At 58.0% G+C, this 12793-nt stretch overlaps 1 protein-coding gene across 1 annotated transcript in view; it reads left to right on the forward strand.

Moving 5' to 3' along the window:
* CACNA1A (calcium voltage-gated channel subunit alpha1 A) overlaps nucleotides 1-12793 on the forward strand; it is a 163894-nt gene that overhangs the window by 80384 nt on the left and 70717 nt on the right. Inside the window, exons 19-24 of the mRNA XM_050925167.1 lie at nucleotides 496-1341; nucleotides 2098-2555; nucleotides 5814-5952; nucleotides 6542-6671; nucleotides 9389-9448; nucleotides 10572-10678. Coding sequence (XP_050781124.1) covers nucleotides 496-1341; nucleotides 2098-2555; nucleotides 5814-5952; nucleotides 6542-6671; nucleotides 9389-9448; nucleotides 10572-10678 — 1740 coding nt within the window. The remainder of the gene's footprint in view (nucleotides 1-495; nucleotides 1342-2097; nucleotides 2556-5813; nucleotides 5953-6541; nucleotides 6672-9388; nucleotides 9449-10571; nucleotides 10679-12793) is intronic.

Here is a 12793-nt window from a genome sequence, read left to right on the forward strand (position 1 = left end):
GGGGCAGGAGCGCTGGCTGTGGGCGGAGCTCATGGCTACTCCGGTCCCAGCCCCTCCCAGCAGGGGGCGCTGTGGGGAGTGGGGCAGGAGCGCTGGCTGTATGGGGAGCTCCTGGCTACTCCGGTCCCAGCCCCTCCCAGCAGGGGGCGGCGCTGTGGGGAGCGGGGTGGGAGCGCTGGCTGTGGGCGGAGCTCATGGCTACTCCGGTCCCAGCCCCTCCCAGCAGGGGGCGCTGTGGGGAGTGGGGCAGGAGCGCTGGCTGTAGGGGGAGCTCCTGGCTACTCTGGTCCCAGCCCCTCCCAGCAGGGGGCTGCGCTGTGGGGAGCGGGATGGGAGCGCTGGCTGTAGGGGGAGCTCCTGGCTACTCCAGTCCTGGCCCCTCCCAGCAGGGGGCGGCGCTGTGGGGAGCAGGGTGGGAGCGCTGGCTGTGGTTGGGGAGGAAAAGCAGCTCAATTCTAAAGGTGTTTCAAGAATCTGTCCCTGTTTCGGCTTCAGGAAAGAGCAGCAGAAGAACCAAAAATTCTCCAAGTCTGTCTGGGAACAGAGAACGAGTGAGATGCGGAAACACAATCTGCTGGCGAGCCGGGAAGCCCTGTACAGTGAGATGGACCCCGAGGACCCATGGAAGGTGGCCTATGCCCGGGCCATGCGGCCTGACATCAAGACCCACCTGGACCGGCCCCTGGTGGTTGACCCTCAGGAGAACCGCAACAACAACACCAACAAGACCCGGCCCAGCGAGCCCTCTCTGGAGCAGCGATTCAGCCAGCAGCGGGCTGAGGATTTCCTGCGCAAGCAGGCCCGCTACCACGAGCGCTCGCGGGAGTTCAGCAGCTCCCGCAGCTACGAGCAGCCTGATGCAGAGGGTCTTGAGGTGCGACGGCAGCGCAGCGGGAGCAAGGAGACCAATCTGAACCAGGACGGCACCTACCGGGAGCTGGACTATCCAAGCCAGGGATACGAGAGCAGCCGGGAGCAGGGCTACCGCGACAGCGCCTCGGAGCGGATCAAAGCTGTCGACCCGCACCGCAGGCACCAGCACCGGCAAGGGGGCAGCAAAGAGAGCCGCAGCGGGTCACCTCGGATGGCCGAGGGCGAGCGGGATCATCGGCGGCACCGGGCCCAGCGCCGGATGGGAGAGGAGGGTGGCGGGAGCCGGGACGAGGGCAGCAAGGTGGAGCGGCGACTGCGGCACCGGGAAGGGAGCCGGCCCTCCCGCAGGGAAGTGGAGGGTGAGCAGCCCGACGGGGAGAGACGCCGGCGCCACCGGCACGCCGCACAGTCCACTTACGACACCGACGGCAAGAGGGATGACAGGGAGAGGCGGCACCGGCGCAGGAAGTGAGTGGGGGCACCTGGGCGGTGGAGTGGAAGGGCCCCTGGGCATGACAGCCACTAGGGCTCAATGAGGCTGGGGGGACGGGGCTGGGGGAATTGGGAACTCTGCATCCCGATCTCCTCGCTTTGTACCATGGCGGAGGGGTGCTGTGGGGAAAACGGGGAGCCAGATTGGGATGAGGGGTTGTTTCAGAGACAGGGCCCCCCATCTTCAGAGTGCAGGGCCCTCGCTCAGCCAGCAATGGGCACAGGGCTGGGGCTGGAGAACGGGGCCAAGGAAGGAGCAAGGGGCAGGGAAAAGGGAAGCAAGAGGTAGAGCCAGCTGCCCCCCCCCCAACGGGGGATGTATCAGCTATCAAGCCCGAGGCCCTTCGCCTTCCCCTCTCTGCTGATGGGAGCATTTCAGACAGACGCCAAGGTCTGCTTGGCCACGTCCGCCTAACACTTGTCCCTCTGGGAACTGGGCCGAGACCCAAGAACTGGTTCCATACGGGCCAGCGAACAGCCATCCCAGACGGAAGTGATTGTCAGTCGTTGACCAGCACTGCCCACTTAACCAGCCAGTCCCCCACCACCACCCTGGGGCCGAATCAGAGCTGGTGCCCCTAGAGGGGAAGGCCCCATGTCCCATTCCCTGATCTCCTGAGCCAGCAGTTAGTGGGGCCAGAGCAGCAGGCTGTTCAGGTTATTCAGAAGGGAGATGAGGCCTCCTACTCCATGACTCTGATCTGCGTCTTTTCCTTTGGGTTGCTGCTGTAGAGAGAACCAAGGCCCCAGCCCAGTGCCCGGCCCGAACCTCTCCACCACACGGCCGATCCAGCAGGACATGGGGCGCCACGAGCCACAGGTGGCAGAGGACATAGACAACATGAAGAACAACAAACTTGCCACCACGGAGCCCTCAACCCCCCTCAATGCCAGCCACCTCCAGAGCCCAGCCAAGGTGGGCCACCATGCCAACTGCATGGCCACCCGGGCATCCCACAACCTTCCTGGCACCCTGGGCCAGCCACCCCCCAACTCCCAGAATGCTGCCAACCGCCAGGTACCCAGCAACCCGCCCCAGCCCGGGCCCCCGAAAACCCCCGAGAACAGCCTTATAGTCACCAACCCCAGCACCCAGAACAACCCAGCCAAGGCTGCCAAGAAGCCAGAGCACACCACAGTGGATATCCCAGCCACCTTCACACCACCCATCAACAACACCGTCGTTCAAGGTAGGCACCGGATGGGGGTAGCCCCGGGGCAGAGCCCAATCCGCCCCCAGTGTAGGCGCCGTGGGGCAGAGCTCAATCCGCCCCCAGCATAGTGGGGAATGTGTGAGACATAAAGAACAAAATTGTCAGACACAGAGATGAACATAATTTGTTGGGGAAGATCAGCATGGTTTTTGTAAAGGGAAATCGTGCCTCACCAGCCTACTAGAATGCTTTGAGAGGGTCAACAAGCATGTGGACAAGGGGGATCCAGTGGATACAGTGTACTTAGACTTTCGGAAAGCCTTTGACAAGGTCCTTGACCAAAGGCTCGCAAGCAAAGTGAGCTGTCATGGGATAAGAGGGAAGCTGCTCTTATGGATTGGAAACTGGTTACAAGACAAGAAACAAAGGGCAGGAATAACTGGTCAGTTTTCAGAATGGAGAGAGGTAAATAGTGGTGTCCCCCAGGGGTCTGTTCTGGGCCCAGTCCTAGTCATCATACTCATAAATGGTCTGGGAAAAGGGGTAAACAGTGAGATAGCAAAATTTGCTGATGATACAAAACTACTCAAGATAGTTAAGTCCCAGACAGACTGCAAAGAGCTACGAAGGGATCTCACAAATCTGGGTGACTGGGCAACAAAATGGCAGATGAAATTCAATGTTGATAAATGCAAAGTAATGCACCTTGGAAAATATCATCCCAACTATACATATGAAATGATGAGGTCTAAATTACCTGTTATCACTCAAGAAAGAGATCTTGGAGTCACTGTGGATAGTTCTCTGTGAAAACATCCGCTCAATGTGCAGCTGCAGTCAAAAAAGCAAACAGAATGTTGGGAATCATTAAGAAAGGGAGAGATAATAAGACAGAAAATATCATATTGTCTCTATATAAATCCATGGTATGTCCCCATATTGAATACTGCGTGCAGATGTGGTCACCCCGTCTCAAAAAAGATATATTGGATTTGGAAAAGGTTCAGAAAAGGGCAACAAAAATGATTCGGGGGATGGAACGGCTGCTGTATGAGGAGAGATTAATAAGACTGGGACTTTTCAGCTTGGAAAAGAGACGACTAAGGGGGATATGCTAGAGGTCTGTAAAATCATGACTGGTGTGAGCGACGGGATGGATCACTTGATGATTCCCTGTTCTGTTCATTCCCTCTGGGGCACCTGGTATTGGCCACTGTCAGAAGACAGGATACTGGGCTAGATGGACCTTTGATCTGACCCAGTCTGGCCGTTCTTATGTGTGGGAGTAAGATGCATGGGGGCATCTCTCCTGAGATTCAGGGCTGGTCCCAATTTAGGGGGGGAGTAGCCCATGTCCATCAGGTGGGGCCTCTAGCATAGGCGCCGACTCCGTGGATGCTCCAGCCCTGGAGCACCCATGGGAAAAGTCAGTGGGTGTTCTGCACCCACCGGCAGCCAAGCTGCCCCGTCCCACCTCCGCCTCCTCCCCTGAGTGCGTTGTGTCCCCGCTCCTCCGCAACCTCTCAGCACTTGCCACCGCCAAACAGCTGTTTGACAGCATAGCAAGCTCTGGGAGGGCATGGGCAGGAGCGGGAACGTGGCGCGATCAGGGGAGGAGGAGGGGCCGGGGTGGGGATTTGGGGAAGGAGCAGAATAAGGGCACGGAGGGGGTGGAGTTGGGGTGGGGCTGGGGACAGAGGGGGGTCGGCAGAAGTCGGCACCTCTGGCCTCTAGGAGACAAATCAGCCCTGAAGGGATCAGAGCTCAGCCATAGGCAGAGACAGGCACCGGCTGGGTGAGTCGGTGCGCCGAGAGGGCACAGAGAATCCTCTGTCTCGATGTCGGGCTGTGGGTCTGGCTCACGTGCTCAGGGTTGCCCGATCTGGGGTGGGGAAGGAATTTCCCCCAGGTCAGATTGGCAGGGACTTTGGGGGGTGGGGGTTCACCTACCTCTGCTGCATAGGGCGTGGGGCACCTGCTGGGTCCCTCTGGGCGGGTCTCCGAATCACTTCCCTGCCATTGCTGAGGCTTCACGCACTGGGAGTGTCTCCAGCTCCGCGGGCCTCTGCCTGTGGCCACCACGGTGTCATCTCTTTAGTCCTGCTGGAGTCTCTGGGTCAATGGCAGTGACCACACAGGTCAAGCAAGATGGTCTGATGGTCCCTTGTGGCCTTCAGCTCTGGGATACTCCGACCGTGTATTGCCGCTTGGAGCCACAGCGCCACGAGGGCACCCCTTGGAGACACCCTGTGTGGGTGTGTGCGCATGTGTCTGTCCCCGAGCCTGTATGTGTGTCTGTCCCCGAGCTTGTGTGTGTGCGTGTCCATCCCCAAGCCTATTTGTGTGTGTGTGAGTGTCCATCCCTGTCCCTGAGGCTCTGTGTGTGTGTCCCCCTGAGGTGTGTGTGTTTGTCTGTCCTTCCCCAAGCCTGTGTGTGTTTGTCTGTCCCCCAGCCTGTGTGTGTGCGTGTCCATCCCCAAGCCTATTTGTGTGTGTGTGTGAGTGTCCATCCCTGTCCCTGAGGCTCTGTGTGTCCCCCCCGAGGGGTGTGTGTTTGTCTGTCCTTCCCCAAGCCTGTGTGTGTGTCTGTCCCCGAGCCTGTGTGTGTGCGTGTCCATCCCCAAGCCCATTTGTGTGTGTGTGAGTGTCCGTCCCTGTCCCTGAGGCTCTGTGTGTGTGTCCCCCCGAGGTGTGTGTTCGTCTGTCCTTCCCCAAGCCTGTGTGTGTGTCTGTCCATGAGCCTGTGTGTCCATCCCCAAGCCCCTGTTTGTGTGTTTGTGTGTCCGTCCCTGTCCTGATGCTGTGTGTGTGTCCCCAAGGCTGTGTGTATGTGTGTGTGTGTCCGTCCCTGTCCCTGAAGCTCTGTGTGCGCATGTGTCCCCGAGGGGTGTGTGTGTGTTTGTGTTTGTCTGTCTGTCCCCAAGGCTCTGTGTGTGTGTCCCCGTCCCTGAGGCTCTGTGCGTGTGTGTCCCTGAGGCTCTGTGTGTGTGACTCACCTGAGCTCCCCTTCTTAAGGAGGGTTAGGGAGCTCTCTGGCCTTAACCCTAGCCCCATGCATGGGAAAGAGCATGCCATTAGTGTTAAAAAGCGATGCAGACCAGAGCCACGCTCCCCATCGGCAGCAGTAGTCTCAGGTGACCTTTGCCAGGCCCGGATCTCCCTGCCCGTGCCTGCAGGGATGACACTAACTCCCCTGTAGGCTGGCAGGAAGGCAGCAGCTGTGCCGTGTCTGGTTCCGGGGTCCCAGGTCGGTGCTGACCACTTCACTTCCCTTCGCCCTTCTCTCCTGTGCAGTGAATAAAAACGCCAATCCAGACCCACTGCCAAAGAAGGAGGAAGAGAAGAAAGAGGAGGAGGATGGTGAGCAGGAGGAGAATGGACCTAAGCCCATGGTTCCCTACAGCTCTATGTTCATCCTCTCCACCACCAATCCGTGAGTACGGCTCTCACTGGGGCGGGGAACAGAGCGGGCAGGTGGTGGGCACGTGCCAGGAACAGAACCACCCACCCCTAAGTGAGGGCAGGAGGCCAGTGGGCACCAAACCCTCCTGTATTTGAATTCCCTGCATCAGACTGGCCTGGGGGTGGGAGGACCCCAACAGCATGGCGTAGCTGCCCAGGTGCATTGTGGGAGTTTGCGCCTTACTCTGAAACATCAACTATTGATCATGGCTGAGGGTCAGCTGTTGGCTTCATGAACTGTGATCCTGATTTGGTGTGGCAAAGAGGGGGGACTACTGGCCCAGGGGGGCCCATTGGTCTGCTCCAGAGTCGAGGGGATACCAGCCCGGAGGGGTGCATAGGTCTGCTCCAGGGTGGGGGTGGATATCAGCCCAGAGGGGTGCATTGGTCTGCTCCAGGGTGAAGGGGATATCAGACCAGAGGGGCCCACTGGTCTGCTCCAGGATGAGGGGGACACCAGGCCAGAGGGGTGCATTGGTCTGCTCTGGGGAGGGGGGGGGGCACAGTGAGTCTGGGTGCCCCTGGCCCTGAGTGCCATGTGCTGTCTTTGCCCGGACCAGGTTCCGCAGGCTCTGCCATTACATCGTGAACCTGCGGTACTTTGAGATGTGCATCCTGATGGTGATCGCCATGAGCAGCATCGCGCTGGCTGCCGAGGACCCCGTGCAGCCCAATGCTACCCGGAACAATGTAAGTCCTGCTGCTCTGCTGAGCCAAGCCCACCCTACCCCTGCGGAGGCTGAGGGCTCCTGCCTTTCTAGGTAATGCAGTCAGAGCCTATCTCGGATGTCATGGGATAAAAGGGAAGGTCCTTTCATGGATTGAGAACTGGTTAAAAGACAGGGAACAAACGGTAGGAATAAATGGTGAATTCTCAGAATGGAGAGGGGTAACTAGTAGTGTCTGCCAGGGGTCAGTTCTAGGACCTGTCCTATTCAACTTACTCATAAATGATCTGGAGAAAGGGGTAAAAAGTGAGGTGGCAAAGTTCACAGATGATACTAAACTACTCAAGATAGTTAAGACCAAAGCAGACTGTGAAGAACTTTAAAAAGATCTCACAAAACTAAGTGATTGGGCAACAAAGTGGAAGTGAAATTTAATGTGGATAAATGTACAGTAATGCACATTGGAAAAAATAACCCCAACTATACATACAATATGATGGGGGCTAATTTAGCCACAACGAGTCAGGAAAAAGATCTTGGAGTCATCGTGGATAGTTCTCTGAAGACGTCCACGCGTGTGCAGAGGCGGTCAAAAAAGCAAACAGGATGTTAAGAATCATTAAAAAGGGGATAGAGAATAAGACGGAGAGTATCTTATTGCCCTTATATAAATCCATGGTACCCCACATCTCGAATACTGTGTACAGATGTGGTCTCCTCATCTCAACAAAGATATACTGGCGCTAGAAAAGGTTTAGAGAAGGGCAACTGAAATGATTAGGGGTTTGGATAGGGTCCCACATGAGGAGAGATTAAAGAGTCTAGGACTCTTCAGCTTGGAAAAGAGGAGACTAAGGGGGGATATGATAGAGGTATATAAAATCATGAGTAATGTGGAGAAAGTGGATAAGGAAAAGTTATTTACTTATTCCCATAATACAAGAACTGGGGGGGGTCACCAAATGAAATTAATAGGCAGCAGGTTTAAAACAATGAAAGGAAGTTCTTCTACACGCAGCGCACAGTCAACTTGTGGAACTCCTTACCTGAGGAGGTTGTGAAGGCCAGGACTATAACAGGCTTTAAAAGTGAACTGGATAAATTCATGGAGGTTAAGTCCATAAATGGCTATTAGCCAGGCTGGGTAAGGAATGGTGTCCCTAGCCTCTGTCTGTCAGAGGGTGGAGATGGATGGCAGGAGAGAGATCACTTGATCATTGCCTGTTAGGTTCACTCCCTCTGGGACACCTGGCATTGGTCAATGATGTTAGACAGGATACTGGGTAGATGGACCTTTGGTCTGACCCAGTCTGGCTGTTCTTATATTAACACCCCTAACAAGGGATCTTTGCAGCATGGCTGAGGCATATTGGTGGGGATGACATATAGGGGGAGCTTGCCCTACTACCCCACAGGCTGTGCCCTCCACTCTCTAGGGACGCCAAACTGGCAACTTTCTGCGGGGCTAAACTGACACTGAAAGCTAGAGAGACAGTGCCTGGGGAGTGAACAGGAAGCAGGCTGCCCCGGTGCCACCCCCCGACATTGGAGCCCAGCACAGAAGGTGCAACTGTTAGCACCTGGCCCTTCCCAAAATAAAGCCAAAGGCCTCTGCCCTTCCTCGTGCTTTTCTGCAGCACTGCAGTTGTCCTAAAGTAGGTTAGGAGGGAGGCAGCCGGGAGTGAGAACTCCATAAATCACCACCCAGCTCTCCCGGCAGCTGACACTGCAGTTTCCTCTCTGAGAGCCCGGCTGGCCAACTCCTGCACGCTCAGGCCTGCTGGGGAGAGCAGAGTGAAAGAATTAGAGCAGCATCCCCAAAGGGGATGGGGAGGCAGGTCTCAGCCAAGGCCTGGGCCTCCTTTGCTTTCCCCTTCCCTGCACGCCGCTTCTGCAGCCCCCAATGAGGGTGATAACAAGCTGGTGCATCTCCGAAGGAGGGCTCGTAAAGCCTTGTGTTAACTGAACACAAAGAATGGCTGTGCCTGGCACTAGTATGCAGCCGCCTCTGGGGTGGGGCACAACAGCTCTTCAGCAGCCACACTGCAGCACCTTACTGGGATCACGCACTCACCGTGGCAGTTCAGCCCTCTCCCAGGTGGGGCTCAGCAGCTGTTTAACAGCCAGGCGCCAAGGCAGGACAACATGCTGGGTCAGGAAGCGAAGGAATCCCCTGTCTGCCTGTAACTGCTGAGGGGGAGTTTGAGGGAGATGGAACAGAGAGGACCCACGTTGGAGTCTGACTAGGACACCGGGGTTCCCACCTTGACACTCGCTGGGAGTGCCTGGGGTATCTATGGCCACAGGTTGCACCCACCCTAAGATTATGAGTGGGGACCCTAATGGCACGGGGGGCTGAAAACCCCATCCAAAGGTCATCCCCATGGAAGCACCCACCAGAGACACGTGGGGAGATGTGACGCCTGCACTCCATGGGCCTTGTGTTGCTCCTGGAGGCCAGAGAGGTTGGGGATGGGCTATCGCTGGTCTGAATCTGGGCCGTTCCCCTTGGTGGCTTCTGCTCGCTGTGAGCCTGGTGGGTCTCGGACAGCCTCCCCAAACCACTCCTGGAATAGACACTGCCTGGCCCCCCTTGTGCAAGCCTCAGCCGGGGATCCTGGACCTGCCAGGCCGGGCCCTGGCTGCAGTGGGATTCAGGCAGGGTTTCCTCCTGCCCTGGGGTGCTAGCAAGAGGAGCCAGAGGGGCATTTGAGATCCACCCTCTCTTCTCCCCCAAAGGTTCTGCGCTACTTTGACTACGTCTTCACGGGTGTCTTCACCTTTGAGATGGTCATTAAGGTGAGTCCGGCAGGGTCCAGGGCTTGGGCCGTATCGCAGGGAGGGGAGGATTTACCCACTGCAGGAGATCTCTCCAGTGGTTGACCCAGCCACCAGCCCTGTGGGTTCCCCCTGGTGCTGCTGCAGAGAAAGGACGAGCTCACCCTCCCATGTTACCAGCCCAAGTGGGGATCAGTGTAACAGGGCAGACGCTGTGTGTATGGACCACCCGTCAGTTCTTCCTTGGGGGGGCCTCCAGCCTGGGAGGAGGGGATGGAACCTCATCCTGGAGCCTGTCCATTCCCGGCCAGGACAGGGAAGGGGAGAAGCTGAGAGGAGACTGGTCCCTTCCAGTGGCTCTGCCAGCATTTCCGTCCCGCGCAGCTGAGGGGGGATGAGGCTTGCAGAGCTGGAAGGGTAGAACTTGGGGGGGGAGGGTAGGTGTGGGGCAAACCCATAACGGAGGGGTGGAGGTCTGGAATCCAGCCCAGGGAAGGGCTAGGCAGGGTAGCGGCAGAGGGATGCCTGAGGCTGTGCAAAGGGGCACGCTGAGCCCTGGAGAACTTGGGGGGTGCGAAGACGGGACTATCTGCTGGGGCGGAGGCTGGGGTGGAAGGAGCCAGAGGCAGGCCAACGGGGCCCCGTCTCCTTCGTGGGATAACAGGGCTGGCTTATGAAACGAAGTGCCCCAGAGAGAGCTGAGGAGATGGGGGCCCTGGATGAGGAGCAGGCAGCTGGAGACCAAGATCCCCCTCTCAGTCACTGGGGGGCGCTCAGCAGCGGCAGGGTCAGTTTGAATTAAGCTTGGGAAGAAAGTGCCCTTAAAGCCCAGATGTTGCCAGCGGCTGGGTGGCTCTTGTCCCTCCATCTGGCTAGCAGAACAGGCCTGGCTCCTTTTAGACTCAGGAGATTTGGTTCCAGCCCTCCCTTGAGTAAGTTATGTCCCCACACTGTGCCTCAGTTTCCCTCTGTGTGAAAGGAAGGTAGTGGGTTGGCCCCTGCTCTGCCGAGCGCGCTGGGACCTGGGTCTGAGCAGAGTGAAGTGTGATTGAAAAGGGGAGCAGCCTTTTCCCCCTCAGCAGCAGCCACCATGGAGCGAGCCGCCCCAGCTGACCCTTTGCCTGTGCTCCGCTCCCTGCCACAGATGGTCGATCTGGGGCTAGTTCTTCACCAAGGCGCCTATTTCCGGGACCTGTGGAACATCCTGGATTTCATCGTGGTCAGCGGAGCTCTGGTGGCCTTTGCCTTCACGTGAGTTTCCTGCTGGAGCTCTCGCACTCCTCCCCGAACCCAGCTCCTGGCTGGGCAGGTGGGAAAGGCCCCAATTTGCTCGTTGCATGACAGGGCACCCCCATTCGCTGCCACCCCCCCAGCCAATCACAGATCATGCATGGAATGGTGGAGCAACCTCCCCGCCAGCTTGGGATGCCCCTAGCATGTGGGGCCGCTCCCAAGGGCCTGGTAAAGGCTGTCCATCCTAGCCGTGCAGTCCCCACAACCAAGGCCTCGGCCGCAGGGCCAAAGGAGCGGGGTCCCGAGCAGGAGCTCCCCGGAGGGGAGCCTGGTGCACGCAGACCCAGGTCAGGCCCAGTGCCGTTGGCTTCAGGAGCAGGATTCTCAGGGCCTTGCACCATGATGCCGCCCAAGCCATTAGCACAGTGATGTTCCGTTGCCACCCGGGGACTGGCCTGGCAGATCCCTTGCTGAACAGAAGCCCAGGGGCAGCAAGGGCCTGTTTGGAGAAAGGGTTTCGCTGTGCTCGTCAGAGCCAACACCTGGGGGAGCCTCAAATGCAGGACTGGAGTCTAGTAGTTAAGAGCAGGTGGCTCCTAGATCTTTCCTCAACTCCAGGAGGGGAGTGAGGTCCAGGGGTTAGAGCGTGGGGAGCAGGTGTCTGGACTCCTGGATTTTACCCCTGGCTCTGGAGAGGAGTGTGCTGTGATCATTAGAGCACTTCTGCGTTCTCCTTCCCAGCTCTGCGAGTGGTGCTGGGCCCCACTGCTTGTCCATCTCTCACGTGGTGAGAGGGTGCTGCACCTGGCAGGTTGTGAGACCCGGCCCATCGGGGCACCTACAGCTAGAGAGGGCTAGAATTGCACCAGTTCAGTGGATTAGGAACTGTGTTTCCAGTGTTGGTTTTCTCAACCCATGAGCAGCTTCTGTGCCCTGATGAAGCAACACACAAGGGTCAGCAAATAGTTGGGGTTCTGTGGTCATTATGGGAGAACATGTGTAAACACACACGTGAGCCAGTAGAGCCCTCGGGGTCCTGGTGGGTCACCGCCAGTGGCGAGCTCCCCTGCTGCAGGGAAACAGCACGCTGAGCAGCATCTCTCATGACTGTGTGCTGGGATCCCTGGGCGTCACTGCTGGTGGGCAGGGAGAATGGGCATTGCCAAAGGGACCAGCTCCCAGAGGGGCTGGATGGTACAGCCGGCTGCACCCCCAGAATGTGCATCTCCCCCCTCCCCACGCATGCCCGGCGCTGTCCCACCGATTGATCCTCCCCCCTGCATGGTCTGTGCTGGGAGGCACAGGGGCTTCCCCAGCCATTCCTGACCCTCTGTGTGGAGCTGGGCAAACTGGTGTGGCTGTTGGACGAGCCGTCCCTTTTCGGTGCCCGCCGTGCCCGAGGACTGGCTGCATCGGGGCATTTGGTGCTGCCTTCTCACTTGGAGGTCACAAGCGCAGTCGAGGCTGGGTTGGTAATGGCCATCTGATGGCCTGTGTGTGAGAGGAGTCTGAGGGGTCTCAGCCTTTTCCCCAGTGGGACCAGGCACCCACTTCGCATCCACGAAACACCATTGCCAGCAGCCTTAATTGGACTCCTCATTGGCAGAGAGACCAAAATAGGTCCCAGAACTTGTACTCCCTGGAGTGGTTGGTCCTTTGGGTCAGGACAGTGAGAGACACCTTCCCAGCTGGTACCACTGGGCATGGCCGGGGTTTGGACCAGGGCCCGGTGGTCTTGATGCATCCCCCAGGCTTCAGGGTCTGTCCGTTCCCTGGGGAAACCCAGAGTTTGCAGGGTTGATGTGCCCTGGCATGTGCAGGAGCAGGGAGGGGAATGGAAAGCTTAGGCTGTGAATGCCATGTCCCCATCTAGGACTAGCAGCTCAGGCTGGAGGCAGCTGCTGCTGCAATGAGGTGGGGCGGAGAGGGGGGGCCCCCTGCTCGTTAAATATCCTGACTCTCTAGAGAGAGTTCATTCTGAACTGGGCTGAAGCAGAGCTCTGACACCTGGTCCCACTGTCCCCCACCCCAGCGTCGTGATACTGGTGTAGACGAGTCAGGGCCGTCCATAGCCTTGCGTCCTAGTCCCTGGGGGCTAGCTTGGCTGGTGCAAAGGGGCCTTAGGGGAATGGC

Source organism: Gopherus flavomarginatus, chromosome 16, assembly GCF_025201925.1.
Source record: "Gopherus flavomarginatus isolate rGopFla2 chromosome 16, rGopFla2.mat.asm, whole genome shotgun sequence".
Lineage (NCBI taxonomy): Eukaryota > Metazoa > Chordata > Testudines > Testudinidae > Gopherus > Gopherus flavomarginatus.